This window comes from Fundulus heteroclitus, chromosome 19, assembly GCF_011125445.2.
Source record: "Fundulus heteroclitus isolate FHET01 chromosome 19, MU-UCD_Fhet_4.1, whole genome shotgun sequence".
NCBI classification, from domain to species: Eukaryota; Metazoa; Chordata; class Actinopteri; order Cyprinodontiformes; family Fundulidae; genus Fundulus; species Fundulus heteroclitus.
The window spans coordinates 31,623,873-31,646,118 of record NC_046379.1 but is presented as its reverse complement, the minus strand read 5'-3'; the positions used below and the strand labels follow the sequence as shown (position 1 = coordinate 31,646,118).

The 22,246-nt window shown below is 40.7% G+C and overlaps 1 protein-coding gene across 1 annotated transcript; it reads right to left on the bottom strand.

Moving 5' to 3' along the window:
- Window positions 1-357: 357 nt before the first annotated feature.
- Window positions 358-22,046, bottom strand: g2e3 (G2/M-phase specific E3 ubiquitin protein ligase). Its single transcript, XM_036150846.1, has 17 exons — window positions 21,928-22,046; window positions 19,535-19,602; window positions 15,380-15,477; window positions 14,136-14,237; window positions 12,242-12,366; window positions 10,726-10,894; window positions 9,118-9,224; window positions 7,011-7,127; window positions 3,391-3,515; window positions 3,163-3,256; window positions 2,919-3,089; window positions 2,693-2,847; window positions 2,311-2,495; window positions 2,049-2,221; window positions 1,357-1,396; window positions 870-1,041; window positions 358-672 (listed from the first exon to the last, which is right to left on the bottom strand). Coding segments are annotated over exons 1-17 (2,208 nt in total). The 5' UTR covers window positions 21,930-22,046; the 3' UTR covers window positions 358-367.
- Window positions 22,047-22,246: the final 200 nt, after the last annotated feature.

The window sequence follows — 22,246 nt, the reverse complement described above, 5'->3', positions numbered from 1 at the left end:
CTAACAGTTATCTCAGAGGAGCCAAATTCAAATCTAGTTTTGACACAAAACCAAAACATAACTAAAGCCAAATCACTGATATACAAGGACCTAAACAGAGATGGAGGAAAAATATGGCCAATAATCACTCCTGCTCAGATTTAAAGCCTCATCAAATTAAACTTAAGGGAAAATTGTAATAAAGTTGGGAAGTAATGTCTTAGTTTTTAATCAAGATTATATAGTGTCTCAAGCACACTGAAGAAAAATCTAATATCTGACCTCAGAAAACAATTGGGTACATTTAACAAAAGACAAAAATCAACTCAACAACAATGGATTACACAAAAACATTTGAGGATGCTGTCACCCCCCCCCCCCCCCATATCTATGTGTTTAATGGGAACAGGTGCACGCGATGGCTGATGGCGTGCTCCATGGAGCTTTTAAAGGCCTTATAGGTGGACGTAACAGGGAGGAGGAGGTTGTGTGACACTGCTTTGCTCTGAGGGAAAAGCCCTTCGTCCAGCCACTCCACGTTTTCCTTCTTCTGCTCTTCCAGCCTGAGGTGGGCAGAGGTGGGATAGTGGAGGAAGGAAATGGAGGGAGGCGGGAAGAGGCCAGCTGCTGGAAGCTCGTCCACTCCGGCAGCAAAGCGAAGGATGTCCTGAAGAGAGATGGAGCTCTTTCCAACTGAAGGGATGGGAGGAGTTTTCCATGAACACCACGTTTTAAAGATTGTACTTAGTGTACTTTAGTAAAATAAGTAAACATCTACAAAGAGATTAAGCATATCTGTCCAGATTTAGTCTGGAAACCTTGTTTAAAGTTTGTTTTAAACATAAAAGGATGCTCCTGGTTCAGGGAGCAAGGTTAGGTCAACATCTTACCCTCGCACTCCAGCAGGAGGTGTCTCCAGAAGGTGACAACAGGCGTTTCTTTGTTCAGTTTCTCCTCCTGCTCGGAGAAGTTGATGGTGAAGAGCCGGCCGAGGGTTTCAGCTGTAAGTGGCTCTGTGGCCTCACAGAAAACGCCACAGAAGACAGACGGGAAAAGCTGAACCTGGATCAGATCAAAGACAAGTGGATTTTTGAATGTTGATGATTTTATATGCATATGTCTGTTCTTATATGTTAGGGAGAGTGGGGGCGACACAGGGTTTATTGTTTTTTTCATTCTCTACAGCACTTTGAGCTGCTTTTAGTATGAAGAGTGCTTTAGAAATCAATTTTGATTGACTGATTGATTTTCCTTAGTGTAACTCCTGAATGTGACATCTTTATGCTCTGATCACTGCGCTCACACACTCAGGTTAGTCAGTGTAGTTTAACTGAACGATTTATGCTACTGTAAACGTGAAACTCAAATATGTATCACCTGTTCAAATACGCCCAATGTGCGCAGACCTTCCCGTAACCTGCAGGAGAAAAGAAAGAAAAAAAAACCCAGTTATAACGTAAAGGTATTACAGGATTGGCCCCGACAGCCGGCAGCTGTTAGAACACACAAAGAGAATGGGTTATAAAACACAGTCCTCATGATTCCTCTGAGATGTCCAATTTCACTCCAAACTAGACATTAATCATAGATTGACTGCATCATAAAAATTCAAAACATTCATGCTTGTGTTGGGACACATAACAACACATAGGAACCTTCCAATAAACTTCTATAAGCCATCTTAAATCTAAAATAAAAGCTAGCACATTTTATCGGGTTGGTTTTCTACCATCACATTCCTCTACACGATGATCACCAGGCTTAGAGAGTGTTTAATAGATGTACAGATCATTGTGAAAAAGTGTGCAGCAATTACTTTAATTGCTGTAAATGAATGTGTCTCCACTGTAAAGCACTTTAAGAGGTCAGGGTGACTAGCACTATATAAATTCAGTCCACTTACCATTTAAATACACAGGTTAGAAAAGCCATTCCATTTAAAACCCAACCTGTTGAAGAACTTTCAGAACCACCTTAGGTCACACTGTATACAGTGCATTGAACAGGAAGGGTACATTTATTACATCATGACTGTTCAAGTTCACATCCAATTCTACTTATTTTCTCACCTCTGCAAAGGCAGCTGCATCCGAGTGATCATGGTGAAGCTGACCAGATCTTCCACCAGAGCCTCTCTCTCTTTCAGGCTGGTGACCTGTCTGTTACAGCCAGCCATCTCCAGGTACTCCCAGCTCGCTTTCATGACCTTTTTCAGCTCATTTAAAGACTCTGCTGCTGCAATCTGGATAGACGCAAACCAACTGTTCAGCCTTTCCCTCGTCTGTCTGTAAAAGTTAGACCTTAGAGCAGCGGAGTCAGTCCTGCACTCACCCGACTGACTTGCCCGGTGAGGTGCGTTTCAGGGGTCATGTGGCTCAGTGTGAGGGGGCAGTTGGCGGGGTAGTTAAACAGGCATTGATAGAGAGCACGGGAGAAAAAGCCAATAGGTGGGCCACCGTGGACCAAACAGAGTGCCAGCAGGGAGCCGATGTCAAAGTACAGATCCTCCCGCAGAGCTAAATAACACACACACACACACACACACACACACACACACACACACACACACACACACACACGTCAATTGATTTCACCAGCCCACAGAAAAAAGGTATAGGTCTTGTTGTCTACACATAAATATAATGGACACCCAGGAAGCTGTCAGATTTCTTCAGTTGCATGACACACTCCATACAGAGTCCGTTCTTCTTACCCTGGGAGTTAAGTGCTAGATTTTTGGATTCACTTGGACCCTCAAACACCACAGAGTTCTGGATCTGCTGCATCAGCCGCTTCAGGAAGTACTTTCTGGCCGTGTCTGCATCGCAGAGAGTTCTGAGAAGGGCAGTGTGCTGCTCATCTATGATCCTGGGCAAAGAGAGCTCAAAGTTGAAGAGGAGAAAGAGAAGAGAATATCTAAGATCAACAATGAATATTACCTGACAGAAAGTGAACGCTTGGGGTCAAAGTCGGCCCTTCTGACCAGGTCTAGACCGGCTAACAGAGCCTGGTCTCCGTGCATTTCCACCTGGGCGCTGACAGGATAACGGCAAGGAAGTAAAGACTGCAGGATCTCCGCAGGTGACTCAGATCTTACAGGTGTACACATTCTACAAGAGATAAAAACATTAGCAATGAATCCTGTAGGTGGAGACGGGGCATGGGAGCATTTAATGTGTATACCTTTTAAAGCTGAGGGGAGAGGGCATGGGGGACAGATGGCGTTTGGACAGCAAACTTCTCCTCTGGCCTCCCTGAGGCGATGCAACCAGAGATGCTGGAGTAGACACAAACATGGTTTAAAACAGCTGCAGCTGAAATATTCTCCCACCGTTAAGTACCTCCGTTTAGTAGGAGGTAAAACAGAAACTGACCAAAACACAAACATTATGCACATCACTGAGAACAGACCTTTGCCATCCGTTGCATTTATGCAGTCAGTGCAGGCCCAGTCCCGGGTGTCCAACTTTAGGCCCGAACATTTCCTGTGAGTTCCTGTGGATCCACACAGGCAGCACCGGATCACCTCAAACCACCTGAAAACAATCCCAGACACTGAAACAGGACACTCCTGCATTACAGCGACCATTTCTGATCTCATTCCTTCAGAGATGAACCTTTACACAATATGGCATGAGAAGCGTCACTCAGGTATACTCCTGAGCCATCTCAGCTAGATGTAAACTAATTGCCTAGTTTACACAGTAAAAATGTTGAAACATGCTGTGTGTATTGCTTTTGTAAATTTCGAAATGCACATTGAAACAGGATTACTCTTGCTTCAGGTTAGGGCTGGGCAATAAATCGATTTAATTGATTCATTTGAATTTACAATTTATTAAGATTTAATAATTCAAATAAATAAATAAAAAATGTTTTGGAAAATTGGGATTTTATTTAGCCAATGCGCTCAGTGGGCTTCCATGAGGAGAATAGCATGCAATGCTGAAAATATGTTGTCAAACTATTGTAAAGAGGAAACTTTTTGCTATAGAATGGGATACTTTAATTAATTAATTTACTCATTTACTTTTTTTAAGTTAGGATGAAGCTACATAGGTGAAGTGGTGTGTTCTTAGCTCATTGTGTAAAACCACTAGCAGAAAGCATGGGGACCAGGTTACTGCAGTCCCTGAGGGAGGCCCAGAGGCTGTGGACTTGGCTGTACCCTCAGCTCGCCTCCTTGAGAGCGATGCACCCCCCGGGCAACAGAAACTCTGTGGCAGATTACCTGTCCTGACAGAGGCTTCCCCCAGGAGAATGGCTGTTGCATCCTCAGGCGATCTGGGATCGTTTGGCAAGGCCCAGGTAGACTTCTTTGCCTCGGGTAGCATGACACATTGCCTGTTGTAGTTCTCCCTGGCAGAGCCACACTCCCTATAGATGCCCTCGCCAATGCCTCCAAGCAGCTCTATGCTTTTCTACCTTTTCTTCTGATTCTGCCCACTCACCGAGGGTAAACTCATTGAATCAGAGGGTTCTCCAAGTTGCGCCAGAGCGGCCCATGAAAATCTGGTTCCCAATGCTTGATCGTAAGGTGGGGGTACAATACTGGGCGATGCAGTTTCTCAGGGGAGCCAGGAGACTGAGCCTTCCCCAACAGAAGCCTGTAGCTACATGGGAAACCCTGTTAGGGTTGAGGTCCCTGTGCGGGCCAATGTGTGCACTCAACGGCTTTTCTGTTGGCAGTGAATTCAGCTAAGCAGGTGAGTGAGCTTCATGCTCTTCCTGAGACCCCTACCTGCCTGCGCTGGAACGCTGACAGGTAGGGGTCACATTATGGCCTAAAATCTCTTTCCACCCTAAGGTTCTGACCCAAAGCTTTATGCGAACACAACCATCTAGCTTGAAGCATACTACCTTCCTCCTTTTCCTGTCACAGAGGGTGGCGAACGATTCTCTTATCGATTCCAAGCAGCACCAGAGTTTAGGGTTCTGGGCAGCACGACTTACGTCATGTTTTTTTTACGCAAGTTACACACACGGCATTCAGTAAGCAAGTACGACGTGACCAGGCGTAAGTCTAGAAAAGCAAAACAAAACAAAAAATGGCGCCCCATCGGGTAAGCGGTCGAAGGTTTGGCTTCATTTTAAGGAAGAGAAAGATGGCAACAAGGCGCTCTGCAATCGTTGCAAAGTGGCAATTACATCCGCGGGAGGAAATACATCCAACATGCAGAAACACCTGCGCACACAACATGGCATACGTTTTAATGAATGCCGTGTTTTTGATGCCTTCCGGAAAGAAGCTAAAGTTACGACCAGCATGGAAGGCAAGTCTGGTGGTAAGTAGCTAGTTTTACATCACTGGCTGTGCTTAATGTGGTGCCTAGTAAATCATATGCCATTTCTGGAAATAAACCAATTTCCTACCTCTCTTTGGGGTTATTAAGGGAGTGTGCCTTTCTCGTTAATCCAGCCCTTCATTGCTAGCATGTTTAATTAGAACTACTGGTAGCTGGAATTCTTACGTGATTCTAGCTATTGCAATGGATATAACGAAACATGCTTCAAAGTTGCTCCGCAGTTCAGGGAGCGAGAGAAAGGTGAAGCTCGTTTATTTAAATTAGGGGGAGATGAGTTTATTTCCCAAAATTGTACAGTAATGCTTTTTCATTAAACGAATGCCTTCTCTGCTAGATTTAGATGACTGTGACGAGACGTGTAGCCTGGCTGGCTCAGAGGCTGGCAGCTCCCGTTCACTGGTTCTGGCTTACTCTAATTAGTTATTATCACATCATTAGTTATTAGACATTATTGGTTATTAGAAATTATTGGTTATTAGAGATTAAAAAGTAACTGTCACAACAAACTTACATTTTCTTGTATTCTAAACAACTCATCTAGTGTATTTACGTTTATTCTTATATCCATTTTTCATTGAAACAAAGATAAATGTTACTCCAGTTGCACATTTGCTGTGGACATCTTGACCTTGTTGAGTTTGTAAGGTCGTGTGATAGTTAAGTAAACAAAGTTGATGCTAATCATCAAAATGTTTGTTCTCCTTTTTTCCACAAATTGAAATCGATAAGAGAATCGAATCGTTTCACAGAATCGATAAGGGAATCGGAATCGTGAAAATCGTATCAATTCCCAACCCTACCCGGGGTGTTGTATGCCATTCCACCAGGAACGTCCTGGGCAGCAATGAGTGGCGTGCTGCTGAGTGACATTTGTGAGGCAGCGTCCTGGGAGACTCCATGCACATTTGAACAGTTCTACTGCCTCAATGTGGCCACGAGACTGGCATCAGCAGTCCTGCCTCTGGCATCTGCTTCCGGAGCAGAAGGTCAGTGTCCTGTTCCTCGTCACGTTGCTGTGTGTCATCCACTTTGTTTACTGCCACTGGCAGTCAAGAAGGGATGAACACAAGTTAGTTACACAGTAAATATGGTTGCGTGATCTCCTGGATGACCACTAACTTGGAACTTCTCAGCAAGAAGATCCCAGGAGACCAAACATAACTCCTCGGGTGTTATTTATAGACGCAACACTCCGTCACATATGTGACTTTGTTTACACTGAGTCACAACCTGTGCAGAGTAAGTGCAAGGAGACATATCCACTTTGTTTACTGCCACTTGCAGTCATTCAGGAATTCACAGAACCTTGTTACAGTGTAACTTCTGTGATAATGGTAGCTGGTCACGCTGCTTGTATTATACGCTGCAGAGTATTAGAAGAATAGGCAAATAAACCCCCCACCCACATGGATATTTGAAATGTCTTGTAGTTCCAATGTTACATGTTATTTAAAAAGCTTTTCTAGAGCATTTATTGAGCTATGAGAGGGTGTACCTGCATTGTTATGCCATTATGGTTATATTAGTTGAAAATGGTCTCCAAACGACAAAATTATTTGTTTATCGTAATAATTTCAGGGACAATTTATTGTACAACAAAATTTCTTATCATGACAGGCCTAGTCACAATGAAATCAGATCATTACAGATTTTTTTATAATTCTGAAATATACATTTTCAATGTATATGCTTTAAAGTTAACAGATGAAGAACAACATGCTTTACCCTTTCTTAGCAGAGTATGTGCGTCCATCGTCGCAGAGGCAGGTGACGGCGTCGCAGCGATTATGGACCTCCAGGAGCTCTGAATAGGCATTTGCCTCCAATTCCCAAGATGCATCTCTGCACAAACCGAAAAAAATACCATAATGGAACAGGAAGTGATTTTTCACCACTAGGTGGAGCTTGAGCACCATCTGTAGACCAAAACAAGATGTGTATCACCATTTCCCCTTCTCACCCATGGTCTCATATGAGCCTATTTGCAAAGGATAAAAACACAGCAGAACAGCAACATCTTTCAGAGGAACATGCCTAGTGAAGAAGTGACTTATAACTTTATAACGCTTTTAGCAAGAGAACTTTTTGAACCAATGGTTGTGCTCTCCACCATTTTGTGCCTGGCGGTGGCATTTTATGGGCAGGGAGGGGGCAGCTGTTCACATGCACGTATGTGCATGGCCCGGCTATGTAAACACAAGGTTGGAGAAGAACACAGAGAGATGGTGTGTGACGTTTAACCATAGTCCATCTAAAAGGATACCTTTAGTTATTCACAAAACTATTTTTTTGTTCTATCTAAAACAGAGGTGTCCTAACTTTTTATCACGTGGGCCAAAATCATCAAGGCAGAAGTACTCAAGGGCCAAAAAATTATTTTTGAAACAGAAAAAAATTCCCAAAACTTGTACTGCAAACTGCTTTTTATGTGCTCCACAAATATTTTAATTAAACAAATTAGTCAGATTTCCTGTAGATCCAGGGTTCTGCAAATTTGACTTTTAAAAGACAGTCATCGAGTTAGAAATTCTTTTGGACTCGATTGAAATTTTTTTAATCAACATTTTTGACTATTCTTAACAATAAGAAAAGAACTTGGGTCAGTCTTTCCTTGAAAACTTTTGTTTTATTTTACCCAATTTTAAAAAAATAATTTAAAGCAGGTTTCAGTGCACCAACATTTGCATTTGAGTAAAAGTTGTTGGATAAATCATTTTCTTTAATCATTTAGCCCTAATTAAAAATGAAAAGTCTCTATCTGCATCAATACTGGTTGTGGGTAGTCGGAGGCCACCTAAAATCTGTCCAGGGCTGTAAATGGCCTGTGCGCTGTACAGTGGGTAGCGCTGCTGCTTTGTAGCAAGAAGGTCCTGGGTTCATGTCCACCCTGGGTTTTTCTGCATCGATTTTGCATGCGTGGGTTCTCTCCGGGTATTCCAGTTTCTTCCCACGGTCCAAAGACATGACTGTTAGGTTAATTAGGGTGAGAATGGTTGTTTGTCCTGTTTGTCTCTGTGTTTCCCTGCGATAGACTGGCGACCCATCCAGGGTGTACCCCGCCAACCCCACACATCCCCCACCCCTTGTGACTCTGAATTGTGTCAAAAATGCCTTTAAAAGGCAGGGGATATGGGATATTAGCCATGGACTGGTTATCAGAATCAAGGTAGAAGAAGGTTTTAAAAATTAGGGACTCTAAAACTGCAAATATTTTCCATTAAATCAAAGAATGTGAAGGGATGACCAGTCTTCTCCAGCTACATCTAGCAGAAAGAATCTCTAGGCCCACACCTGATATGTGTTGGCTTAGATGCTAAAGCTCATAGAGGATAAAAGAAAAGATTCTGCAAAAATTTGCTTTAATCATAATTGATTGTGTTATCTTGCATCAGAATAACAAATATTTTCCTGATATCATGTAGGCTTACTGTCTAGATACATTACTTTTTTTGGGATTTTTTGCGGCTCTAGTGGCTCGCTTTTTCTGAAAGTAGGCTGACAGGAAGGGGGGTGGAAAAGGTGGAGAGACATGTGGCAAAGGACCGCGGGTCGGACTCGAACCCAGGTCAACGGCGTCGAGGACTAAGGCCTCCGTATATGGGTAGCACTACCTGCTGTGCCACTAGCCCGCCCGTCTAGATACATTTCTGGTTTCACAAAGCGTGCATAGTCAGAGCAACCACACACTGTTCTATTTCAAATAAAGCTACTTAGATTATGTGCTGCATATTGTACATATTTTATGTAAATACCGTGATGCGGAAGCTAGCCTACTGAGAAAATCTGAAAAGAGCTCAAATTTACAGCAGATGGAATAAAGATCACGTCTCACCTTTCCGGGATGTATATTCCCATTCTGACCATCTCCTCCTGGAAGTTTTCCTTGTTGTTGCAGAGAGTACACCTGAAGAAGAAGAGTCCTGCACTGTGGGCCTGATGCTTTATGCACAGAAACACAAAAAAAGAATCAGAAGTGCCTTTTGATCATGCAGGAGTTTATATAGTAATTGACCTGGTTTTCTTAAATAGATTGAGGAAAGATAAAGAACAACCCGAGGTGGCATGTTACACAACCAGATAAATGAAAGATCATCAAACAGGGTAGCACAAGTTTAAAAGGCAAATTACAGTAACCGACAGTAACGCTAACAGTTTTGCCAGTGAAACCAAAGTGATGTTTAGCAGACTTTGCAATCTCAGTTTCTGTCCTGATGTTTTCTGATTATTTAGAGTGCTCATGTGGATGAGCTTTTTTGATTCAAGTTTACTTTATAACAAAGAAATAATAATGTAAGCACAGGTGAAATCAGTCTATCTGATCAGCAGAGTAAATTCTGTAAAATAAATCAGATGTCCTGAAATCCTTGACCTCTTGTTACTTCCATAGAACATTTTGTAGCGGTCATCACTCTGCATCACAATGCTGCTGCTGCTGAGATTATTTAAGCGGAAAGAAGAGTTTTCTAAATGTAAAGGTAAGAGTGCCCAGATGAGTCTCAATAATCCAGGTAAGAATAACAAGTTGGGTAGGTCTGCTGGACAGGTTCTTCTTTGTTGAAACGTTTAATTTCTTCTCAGAGAGACGTCATCAGTCTGAGGAGTCTCAGGTAATCTCAGCCTTATCAGCCGTACCTTTGCATAGTGGATCAACACGTTTATCAGTGACAATCAAAACTGGCTGTTCACATGCAAAAGAGGACCATCAGCCTACCAACCAATTGTTAGTGCTCTGATGGCTGCTTATAGTTCCCAGGGCGCTGCTATATATCAGGGAAAGAAATCAGCCACTGGCCTAAAGGATGGCCCAGCACAGAAGAGCAGCATCACCAGGCCAAGATTTCCACTCATCTGCAGGCCAGCGCTTACCCTTTTAGGGATGAAGATGTTTTCATCCTGGATAGGGAGGCATGCTTGTTTGAAAGAGAAACCACCTGTTTTTAAACGGTGGTGGAGACCTCCAGGTCCAGTTGTCCCCCTGGTACAAAGTTGTTATTGCTGTTATGACTCAGCTCCCTGGGAACAACCAGCAGTCACCAGAGCACTAATTTTGCCTGTGAACAACCAGTTTTGATTATCACTGTGAAACTTGTTGATTCACTATGTAAAGGTACTGCTGATAAGGCTCAGTTTACCTGAAACTCTTCAGACTGCAGAAGTCTCTCAGAAAAGACACAAAATGTTCCAACAAAGAGAAACTACTCAACTAAAGGTAAGAGGTTCAGCTGCAGGGAAGAAGATGACTTCAGAATGTCCATGCTTGTCCAGCAAGCAGCATGTCGCAGAGAATCCCACAAGTTAATTTGAAGTAGGTTCAACACAGTCAGAATTAACTGTTCTCAAAGAAATATATACGTTTCCTAAAAATGCCTTTCAAATGTACATTTATTATTGTTAGGAAATACTAGAGCTACAAACCAAACGTTATGTGACGGTTCACTACCTGCACACAGTCTCTGTGGAACCAGCTGCCGTGGCAGGACGGACACTTGAGGACAGAGTAGGACAAGACAGGATCAATGGAGTCTAGACAGATGGAGCAGGACTGAGGCAGACTGAAGTCTGAGTCAATGCTGAGAGTCTGAGTAGGACTGTGATCCTGACAGTAAGACCTGGAGACAGACATAGACGCTTAGTTAGTTAAGCAAAGTTATTATTAAGAAGCTAAATTTTACTTTCAGCTGTTTGTTTAACTTAGTACTTAGAAAAACAAAGTTTTACATGTTTCCTGTACAGCAGCTCCTTTCTGTCAAAACCACCTCAACACCTGAGCTTCTCAGCCATCAAAGAGAGCGCAATGTAATCATTTTCCAAAATTTCTAACAGATTTGACTACATCTGACAAAATACAATTTTGCTTTAAAGGCTTTTTTTAGCATAAAATTAGAGTAATCAGATCCTGATGTTTGCACTCCCTATTTATGTCTATCTAGCTATGTCTCGACTCGATCTACGTCTGTCTATATACAAATTAAGGTACTTGGCAGAATTCTTCCCACATCTGTAAAACGGGTGTAATCTCAGGCACAACTAATCATGGGCTTCATCAGTTGCATCGTGGGTGATTGAGACAGAATACAAATACCTGAACAGTTAATGGTAATGTGACACTGCATGTTGGAAATATATCTCAGACAAGAGAAGTACCAAAAACAAAAGGTCAGAAATGTAGAAATTCCATTTTATAAACAAAGGAAAATGAAAAGAATATAACAAAGTCACTGAATGTCCCTACAGATGAAGCTGGAAACAATGTTTTTAACTTTAAAGCTGGAATGAGCGAAATTTCATTATTTTAGATAGAAAGATCTCTAAACTAGTGATGTGTCGAACTAAAGGTAGCTTTTCAGATGGTATGATGTCACACACCATCTTTCTGTGTTGTTCTCCAGTCTCTTGTTTACAAGCTGGGCCAGCCGGGCCTGCATGTGGATCCACGTGAACAGCTGCCAATGAGAGCTTAGCCCCTCCCCGCCCGTGAAATGCCGCTGTCACACTGAGGAGAGACGTGGCGTGATACACAGCTTGTTTTGGTCTACAGACACAATAGCCCACCCAGTGGTGAAAATTCGGCAATTGGTCCTTTAAAGTGGAAGGAACAGCTGTTTCGCCACCTTTCGGCAGAAATAAAGATGTTCCTTTAATTACTTAAGACGTTTTTCATGTAGGAGCTGCGTGGTTCTGAAACCCCAGAAGTCAATCAAAGTGGTCCTTTTTTGATGTACTTAAACCACCTGTAATATTTTTATGGAGCTAAACTACTCTGCAAGTTTAGATGTTACAGCAATGAGGCTAATTTGGATGACGGGGGGAATCATTTCAATTGCACCTTTAAGTTCATGTATTTTTATGTCAGAATGTTTATTATAACATGCTTTTATTGGAAGTGTTCATTCTTTGTTTAAAAATCTCCATGCGCATTACACACTAAGGCAGTGTTGTTTGGTGCCGGCACTCACGGGAATATGTCGGTGAACTGGGTGATGAACATCTGTTTCCTCCCACAGGGGAAGTGGACCATCCTCCTGCAGCTCCTCACGTTGCACCCAACACATGCTCCCTTCTTCTTGCAACAAAAACACGTCTGGAGCAAACAAAGCACACACACACATAGTACAGCTTCTCTACCAAAGTCATGTACATGTTATACCTCCGCTAAAATTATTTTATTCCCCATACAATGTAAATATTCTTCTGTAGCCCATTTTCCAAATGTCCTGAATTTAATCTCTACTTTTTAGAATCTTTCATTAAAAAAAATTTGCAAATAAAATACAAAAGAATGCAATGTATTTCCATTTACTTTGGGCTCATAAGAAAATATTACTTTAGCCCCCTAATACTAGACATATCCTGTAATTTCTGTTAGATTGACTTTAAAGAGGACAAAAATTTATAGGATGGCCGTTGTTAACATCTTGTGACCAAAGATAACCTGCAATCAATATCTGACAGAGTCAGATATTTAGACAGACAGCTGCTACAACAGAGCCATTATGATGAGAGGCTCCACAGGTTCTGCCTCGCAAATAAAGGAAGAAAAAAAAATACGTTTTGGATTTCTTAATCAGGTCTGTTCAGAGATAACCTGTCCTGTTTGCTCGAATCAGACACGTTTGTTTAACCAGAGCAAACAGACCGCATCTTCACCAGCTCTGTCCATTCCAATCACAAACCGGTGACAGCGTTCAGTGTTGTTCTCTTAATGTGGCAGCCTAGACAAAGACTGATGAGTAATTTGGGCAGTTGGATTTCTTTTTTGTTTTTTTTTTTGTTCCTGCAGCAGACTTTGATGCGCTGAACTGGGACATTTTACTAAACTTATTCACATTTGGTTAAACAGATTTATCCACAGAGAACTCTTTAATTCATTACTGGGCTATTTTTTCTTAAACATATGTGATTGTGGTTTTGTTTGGATGGATCTGGGACTGAAGAGAACAGCGTGCAGCTGAATAACAGATTTTGTTTATATTAAATCTGGCCGGTGCTATAGACGGATGGATGACGCAGATGGAGTTGTTTATTGTCATGTGTGGTAAGCGATTTGGTGATCGTATAATGTGTACACATTAGGGCTGAACAATTAATTGCATTTTCGATATAATCGTGATTTAAAAAAAAATCGCAGAGGTCTGCAATTTTTGGCTATGTAACAATTAGGGAATTAGACACGTCCTTTAGGTGTTGGTAAAATGTTTGAAGTGGGAAGACAGTTGCAGCAGTGAGATAATCAAATTTTATTACTTGTTTTAGAGTTTATATAATCATACATAGCATTAAGTACAGGTCAATCAGTTTAATATATAGACTTGCTTGTTGGTTGGACTTTGCACTTTATGTTCAACAAGGATTGATGTCCAATTAAATTAAAAGCTGTTCTCTTGAATAATATTCTGATCAATAGAAACATTAAAAGTTCATGTTTAAAATAGTCCTTGTTTACAAACATCTTTATTTAGAGGCCATTTTGTTGCTTGTGGTTAATGCAGAGAAAAGTCAAAATTGCAATTTTGGTTGAAATATATTGTAGGCAGAATGCAATTATTTCTGCTCCAAGTTTAGATGCTGTGGGGCTTTTAGCAACTAATGCACATGGCGAGGAAACAAATTGATTTGTTGTTTGTATATATTTTAAAACACATGATAAATTAAACTGGGAAAAGGAAAATCACATTAAATCGCAATATTAAGAAAAAAATTTGCAATTAGATTATTTTCCAAAATCGTTCAGCCCTAGTACACATAAGACCAAAGACTATTAAATCCACGTTGCACAGTGGAGTAGTCTCAGAAGATTGCTAAAATCACACTGTGTAAGAAGGCCATTAGACCTAATATCAAAAGACTTGCCAATCGAGCCGCCCTTCGGATCTCTTGTTTGATGTCATCCACCAGGAAACCAAAGACACCCTCGTTCTCCTCTCCCCGCTGGTAAACTCCACTAGATGTAAGCTACAGAAGACAACAAAGAAGCTCTTCAACAACGGGCAATAAATAAATAAATAAATAAATAACAGCCAATGACAGACATCTTGATTTGATACTCCAAAGTTTTCAACTGACTCCTTAGGAGGCAGAACAGCTGCTGCAGCAACATAATCTTTAAGGCCGGGCCAACAGAGCCATGTTCTTTGAGTCATGACCAAAGGAGAGAAGTGAAATATAGATGAACCAATAGATCAAGATTTCCCCCTTTGTTCATTTGTTACAGCATAACAGACCATAGAAACACACCTATTATTCTGGATTAAGTCCTAATTCAACCCATCCATTCAGCAAACAGCCTTGAATCGGAGGTAACCGGACTTTAGCTCAGTTTTCCTAAGAAACGCTTGAACACCTATCCAGGAGTCAATTCTGACGGCTCACAGCGCTCCAACCTGCAGTTGGAGTGCTGCTATTTTAAAGCAAATGGAGATCCATCCTCCTAGACCCAGTCCAAATCAGATTCAAATGAATGACCCGCCTGTCACTGTCTATAGATGTGGGCAGTTAGAGGCTATTGTTTGGCATGAGTGGAGTACTTGGAGACCTGAATCCTGATGAGACTGCTGATGTAATCTCTGTTAAATTAATTGGAGGACCAACTGCAAAAACTGGGGAGTTGGAAGCGTCCTGTCATCAGACGTTAAGCTTTACAGAGCAGAGTCTAAACCCAGAGTATCCTCAACTGATCTGGCTAAACTAACCCTAAATCAGAGTTTGTACACATTGGTACAACATCACATGTAATTAATTCCACATCTTTCCGTCTTTGCATTCATGTCAAACTGAAGGAGCTGCTTTCAAGTTGCGATCAGAAAGAGGACTAAAAGGGTTGTCCATATCAAATAAAGAATTAATTAACAGATTAAGAAACAGAAGTATATTTACATTTTAATTGCTAAGCTATCTAGTATTTTGTCCACAGAGATTACCCGTAGTTCAGTTAAAAAGGCTAGCCTAGGTGGTGCTGTTCTTCAAGCAGCATTCTTAGAGTGAAAAGCAAGTCTAGACAGACATTTACTAGGGGAACTGTGAATTAAAGACCTTAAAACCTATGTATTTGTGAACACTGATTAAAGTACATATGAAGCATGTTGATGGAAACTTACCAAACAGAAGTAATGGACTGAGAATTTATGCTCTTTGAGTTTGACCTTTTCCCCAAACGTAACCGGGTCATCATCACTGCACCTGCACAGAGCACAGCCTGGAACCACACAGAACAAATAAAAGCTCCAATAAAACCACAGTAAATCCAGAACAGAATTGAAAATTCTCCATCTCACATATAAGTTCCATATGTTCCTAACAGAGCACTTCACTCTCAGACTGCAGGTCTGCTGGTGGTTCCTAGAGTCTCTAAAAGTAGAATGGGAGGCAGATCCTTTAGCTATCAGGCTCCTCTCCTGTGGAACCAACTCCCAGTTTTGGTCCGTGAGGCAGACACCCTGTCTACTTTTAAGACTAATCTTAAAACTTTCTTTTTTGACAAAGCTTATAGTTAGAGTGGCTCATGTTACCCTGAGCTACCTCTATAGTTATGCTGCTATAGGATTAAGCTGCAGGAGGACATTAAGACCACTCTCCCTCACTCTGCTACATTCTCCTACTACTCTCAAATTTGGTATTATGTACTGTTTTTTCTCATCACAGTAGCTTCAGCTGGCCTGATGTTCTGGTTAGCTGCAACGCCATCCTGGAGGGGGGAATCGGCTGAGTTGCTGCTGACAACAACTTCATGTTCTCCTATTGTTTAACCCTGTTTCTCTCCGAGACAAAGCTGTTGGCTGAGCTTATACCAAAACTGACTATATGTGCTCTCTTTATCCTATAGACTTGAAAACTGGAGTTTATCTGCTTATCTGTGTTTCTTGTCTAGAAAAAGCCACCTATTGATCTAAAATTGACATTACCTTTTTACTTTTCCCTAACATAGAAAGTATTCCTGGCTCAGTGCTTCTGGGCTTTTTTTGTCTCTGCTCTGTCTTCTCCAACCCCCAATGAGTCATGGTAGATGACCGTTCACACAGAGCCTGGTTCTGCTAGAGGTTTCTTCCTGGTAAAGTGGAGTTTTGCTCTCCACTGTCGCTTCATGCATGCTCCCTATGAGGGATTGCTGCTAAGTCAACGACACAATGCCAGTAACTATCCACTTTGGCATCCAGGAGGAATGCTGCAACAAGTCAATGACTCAATGCAACCTGCTGGGTTTCATTGGCGGCAAATCCTCTTAAGCAATCTGTCTTCATGATTCGATGCAATTGACTCTGTAAAGGGTCTTGAAATGACTGTGTTAGCAATATATAAACACATTAGCATTGTAACTATTTAAATAAATTGAGTTGAAATGAATGAACCACAGACAACCAATGTCTTTCCCACAAGTTTAGCTTGCAATCTCTTCTCCATAAAAGGTTTTTTTCTGTTGGAAATAAAACTATATAATATGAAGAGGTTGTTTGTTTTCTAAGTGTTATGTTACCACTATGAACTACAAAGGTCAGAAAGCAAGCTGGAAAATTTTACCACAAAAGTAGTCATCCTTTGTCACTGAACTGTCACCCAGATCTCCAAAAACTCAGGTCCCTTTTTCTTCACACGGGCAAAGTTTATTTTGAAGACTGTTCTTCACAGGCTTTTCTATAGTCATGGCCAAAAGTTTCACACAAACGCTGTGGTCTGCAACTTCTGCAGCTTCAGTGTTTGGGGTCAGTTTGTTTTTTAACTTGTACAGACTCATTTAATGAGAAGAACGCAGTTAACCTAAACCATAATAACTTTGGGTTTGCCCTCAAATAAAAAGATAAGCTGATGTTTTGTAATTATAGTCCTATAATAAGCACACATACAGCTGTGAAAGAGTCCAGCTGAAATCTCTCCAACAAACTCATTAGCACGCTGATAAGAAAGAAAGAAAGAAAGAAAGAAAGAAATAAAGAAAGAAAGAAAGAAAGAAAGAAAGAAAGAAAGTGTGTGTGTGTGTGTGTGTGTGTGTGTGGGGGGGGGGGGGGGGGGGGGGGGGGGGGTTAAGCTATGATTAACGCTATGATTAACAGTGCTGTGCCACAAGGCATGATCCCACTGAGCAACATGTGGTATCATGTGAGCTAAGAACACAGGTTTTGGATTACCCGCCTGACTGGACCCAGAAGTTCATTTCCAGCATCTTAAAGAACTGCAGAAACTATAAAAAGAGCAACGCTGGAAATACTGAGTGATCTGATAAATATTACACTGTTTGCTGACACAAGAGGCTGAAGCTTAATACCAATTAAATTCTTTGATATAGTGAAATTAAAATCCAAAAATGCTGAAGCAGATTTCTGAAAACGTTTAGCCATGGCTGCACAGTATCTTGAATAGAGCAGTATGCTGGTGAAGATTCTCAGTCATCCAGGTCATGGTCATTCCACAAAAAGTAAAAAACAAAGCAACTGGACTTGTTTTTCGTAGTTGAAGATGCTTCGCCTCCTCGCCAGGAAGCTTTCTCAATTCAAAAAGTCTGGAGTAATATGGAGTACCAAGCTTTATACCATTGCCCAACAAAGGCCTTGTAATGGCTTAGATAACATGCAAATTCAATCGAAACAGTAATGGGCGGTCGTTAAAATCATTAAGCCAGCAGATTGGAGCGAAACTGGTCCACTCCTTTGTAACAAGGAGTCGTTAGAGTTGTTATTGGCTTGGCTTAAAGGAGCGATGTTATGATTACACGTATGAGGATGAGAATTGAGGTGATGATTGGCCGGAATTAATCCTATAGCTGTGTTGTAAGTTTTTGAGAGTTGGAACCTAAGGCCTCCTCTTCTGTTTAAGGTTGGTTTCTCTCTCTTAACGTAGATGGCTTCCTTCACACCTCTTTGAAACCATCTGTCTTCTTTGTCCAAAATGTGAACATTTTTGGTCCTCAGAGTGTCCTTTGTCCTTAAGATGTAGGTGGACAGCAGAGTCTTGACCTGAGGAGGTAGCTCTCCTGTGTTGAGCCATGCGTCTGTGGAGAGGTTGTTTGGTTTCTCCAATATAAAGATCAGAACATTCCTCACAAGTCCAGTTGCTTTGTTTTTTACTTTTTTTGGCTTGAATAGAGCAGTCAGTCTGAGATCCCTTTGCCTGAACTGCAACATATGAGGTCAGACTAATGCAGCTGTATGTGATCTGGCTGGAGAACAATCTGGTGTTCTTTCACATTAAGAGCGATGTTGTCTGCATGTGCAAGCATCCATGAATGAGTATTGGTAATGTGCCAATTCACAGCAGTATACATATAGTTTACAGATAGAAATACACTATAAACCTGGCAGCAAAAGGAAGCATGTGTTGATTAATTCTGTGTGGTAACAATGGTTGTCGGTAAAAACAGCCACGAGTTAACTGTTGGACAGATGAGCTCACATTTGACCCGTCCTGCGGATGCACAACTAGCCCAAATCAACAGCCTCCCTCCACCATGTTTAAATGTTGCTGTGAATACTTTGTACTGATATGGTGTGTCTTCAGATATGGCACAATGCATTATGGTTGAACAGCTCTGCTTTGGCCTCATCTATAGAGAGGATATTGTTCAAAGTGTTTTATGGGGTTATTCAGGTACAACTTTGCAAACCCAAACAGTGCTGTTTTTCCCTTTTTAGAGAAGCATCTTTCTCCTTCAGCCCACACAGGCCAGAGTTGTTCAGTCTTTTTCTAATTGTCCTGCCATGTACTTGAACAGTTGACATGTTAAGTACAGTCTGTATACTCTGATAGAGAGCTGTTCTGTTATTTCACTGTCCGTCGCAAAAGTCGGACCTGCTGGGACATTGACTCCTGGGATGGAAATGTTTCCACTTAGGGTTAAATCCATTTAGGATTAAAGCCCTTTTGGATGTAATCACTCTCTGTAGACTGATTACCTTTAAATTGCTTGAAAATGCCCTATGACCATTTCAACAATCACATCTCTAAAGTCATTCCTGATATCTGCCCTTATTTGGTAGTGTGTTAAAACACCAGCAAGCTCCACAGCAGCAAACTACCAAAACCTGTGCTTTTATATGGGGACACACTGGATGATCATTTGATTAACAGTACATAGCTGCTACTTTCTGCTATGGTATATATGTGAAGGTGTGCTTAATTTAACACTTGACTGTGCTTGATTAAATATATGTAAAGCATTGATTTCCCATTACTAACCCCACAGTTTAATGTCATTCATGGCTTGAAACGACCAGCAGCCTGTGAGTGTTTATGGAAACAGGATTTCATGTGTAAGCATCACTTACAGTCCTCCTGGATGCTGGAAGCATCATCCCTATACCTTCTTGACTTCTTCTTCATGATGGTATCAGACCTGTTTGGACATAGTTGAAAAAGATGACATTTTGTGAACAATTACCAAACCACCATCTCAAAATGACACAATTAGTGTCTATGTATGCTGTGGAGGTTTTAAACACAAAACAAGAATTAACTGCTTACCACTTCTAAGCAAAAGCAGATTGTGAATAAAACGTATATCTCATGTAACTTAATTGCTTTAAACCGTGGTTGTCCAAAGTGCTGTTCAGGGACCATTTCCAGCCCCTGGACTGATTTGATGTGGCTCCCAAATGCAATTCAAGGTTGATTTGGCCCACCAACCCAGGTGGTTGATGTAGATGGGAACTTTTATTTTTATTTGGACAAAACTATTCCAGACAAGGTGAAATCTTCCTACGATTTAAAATATTGAGTACAACAGAAACTTTTTAAATTCTCTTTAATTTCATAGTAAATAGAAACACATCTCTCTAGGGCTGGGCGTTGTGGTCAAAACTGCTATATTTCTTAATTTTGGTCAATACAATATAATTATGATACCGATATAAACAAAATAAAAGCCTCAGAAAGACTGCCAAGAATGCCCACAACGTATACATGTACAAAAGTATGACAATTATTTCACCATGTTTATAAGACTACTCCAATATAACATTTTAGGAATACTTGCTTTTAAAAAATAAAACACATAAAACTACATAAAATCCAGAACGCCAGTCAGTGAGAAATGTAATCATAGACTGTAATATATATTCAAATATCGCAAATGTCACATCACCTTTTACTCAATAAAGTAGTTATATTGCAATATATATATTGATATTGAATTATTGTCCATCCCTACATCTGTCCAATGACTTTTACTCAAACGCAAACTGTCATGCACCAATATCTGTTTTTAATTAATTTACTAATCTTGGTGTAATACACCAAATGTTTTTAAACAAAAACCAACTGTAACCCTGTACTTATTGCTGAGAATGGATCCTTTTTGTTTCAATCGAGCCCAAAAGAATTTGCAAACTGGACAATCATCTTTTAATGAGACAAAAGTGCAATACCATTTTAAGTTCTGGACCTACAATGATCTACACATCCATTACCTACAGAAAAGCCTAACCAATGTTTTTAATTAAAATATTGCAGGCTCCTTTCTGCCCAGCAACATTTTTTAAGTCATCCAGGACATTAAAGTCAGACCGCCTAGGCTTGTTCTCTGACTTCTGGAGGACATTTTTTTAAGCCTGTTATAGAAAAGGCTTCTTTAGTTCTGATTGATCGTTTTTCCAAGTCTGGAATAGGATAACAATTCTGATAAAAAGCTATATTGCCCAACCCCTCCATCATGCAGCCCCTCGACACAGTGCTTTTACACAGATCAGCCATGAGCTTTGCAGAAGTTTTCATTTCTAGAATGAGTTCATATAGAATTGTTTTCCAGTAAAGAGTTAGCTGTGACTGAGCCACCAATATGATAGGGTTAAACCTAAATTCAACTTGCCTAAAAACTGAAATCTTACCACTTCATCAGCTTTCTCTACTTTGGGTGGCCCAAAATATCTTCAGTCAGACAAATTTGTGTCTTTGTTTTGTTTTGTTTTTTTTTCTTTTTTTTTTTGAAGCAGTAAAGAGAGAGTGAGAAACAAGGTAGGGATGAGAATGTGAAGCTACCTTGTGCATTATGCATCCGATGAAGTTCTGATCGCTACAGCTTTCTCTTTGGCATTGTATTAAAATGATTTTATATTACAGGAACAGTATGATGGAAATTATTTATGTTATGAACCCATTAGATGTTCAAATCATGGTATATCTTGAGAACTGTAACTGGGCCATTACTAATGTGTAGCAAAATTAATCACCTGATTTCTCACTTGGTCACATGAAAACTGTAAGGTAGTAAATAGCGAAAACGTTATAAATAGAGATCCACCGATAGGCTTTTTCTGACCGATCCGCTATAGACATTTGTTTCAATCTATCAGAAAATAAAGGAATTACAAGATTATGCCCATTTATGTATCACAGCATATGTCCCTAACCAACGTTCAAACTAAAGTACACCAAAGTGCATGCATGTTCTTAGCTGATGTATTCATAGACTACAAATAGTGGAAGTCCTTCGAATATTTATGTTTACGTACTGAAAACTTGTGTTTTAAATTTAAAATGAAAACCTCAATTTATATCTGAGCCAATGCATCTTAACAACATGCATGTAAAAAGGGTTTTCTAAAATCTGTGAGACGCTTTCATGGCCACGTCTATCGACCTGCCCATTTTAAACAGCGATGAACAAAACCCAGCATCGATTAAACTGAAAACGAAGAAATGTTCACCATCAAACATAACTTACATTCAGATGAACACATTAAAAAGTCTTCATTCACATTTCACTCTTCGTTTGTAAATTCCTTCCTCTTCCTCCTCTGTTTACTTTTAATGGGGTCTACTTTTAAATTTCCCTCTTTCAAAACAAAGGACACTCATTTCCGTTTCCGGAAAATTCTGTCCCTCTGAAATATTCCGCCCCCTGGCGCCGGGAGCGAGAACAGCAACCAAAGAGGTGGATCCATATAAGATAAGAATTCCTTTATTTTATTCGGGTGTGACAGGGGCATACACACAGGCAGTTACACACAAGTATTAGCAATGGAAAAAATAAGAAAATATAG

Coding starts and splice junctions, on each gene's coding strand:
- g2e3 (XM_036150846.1), bottom strand. Junction 1,397..2,048: donor ATGCAGCTGCCTTTGCAGAG/GTGAGAAAATAA, acceptor TTTCTCCTGCAG/GTTACGGGAAGGTCTGCGCA. Junction 673..869: donor CCTCCTGCTGGAGTGCGAGG/GTAAGATGTTGA, acceptor CCATCCCTTCAG/TTGGAAAGAGCTCCATCTCT.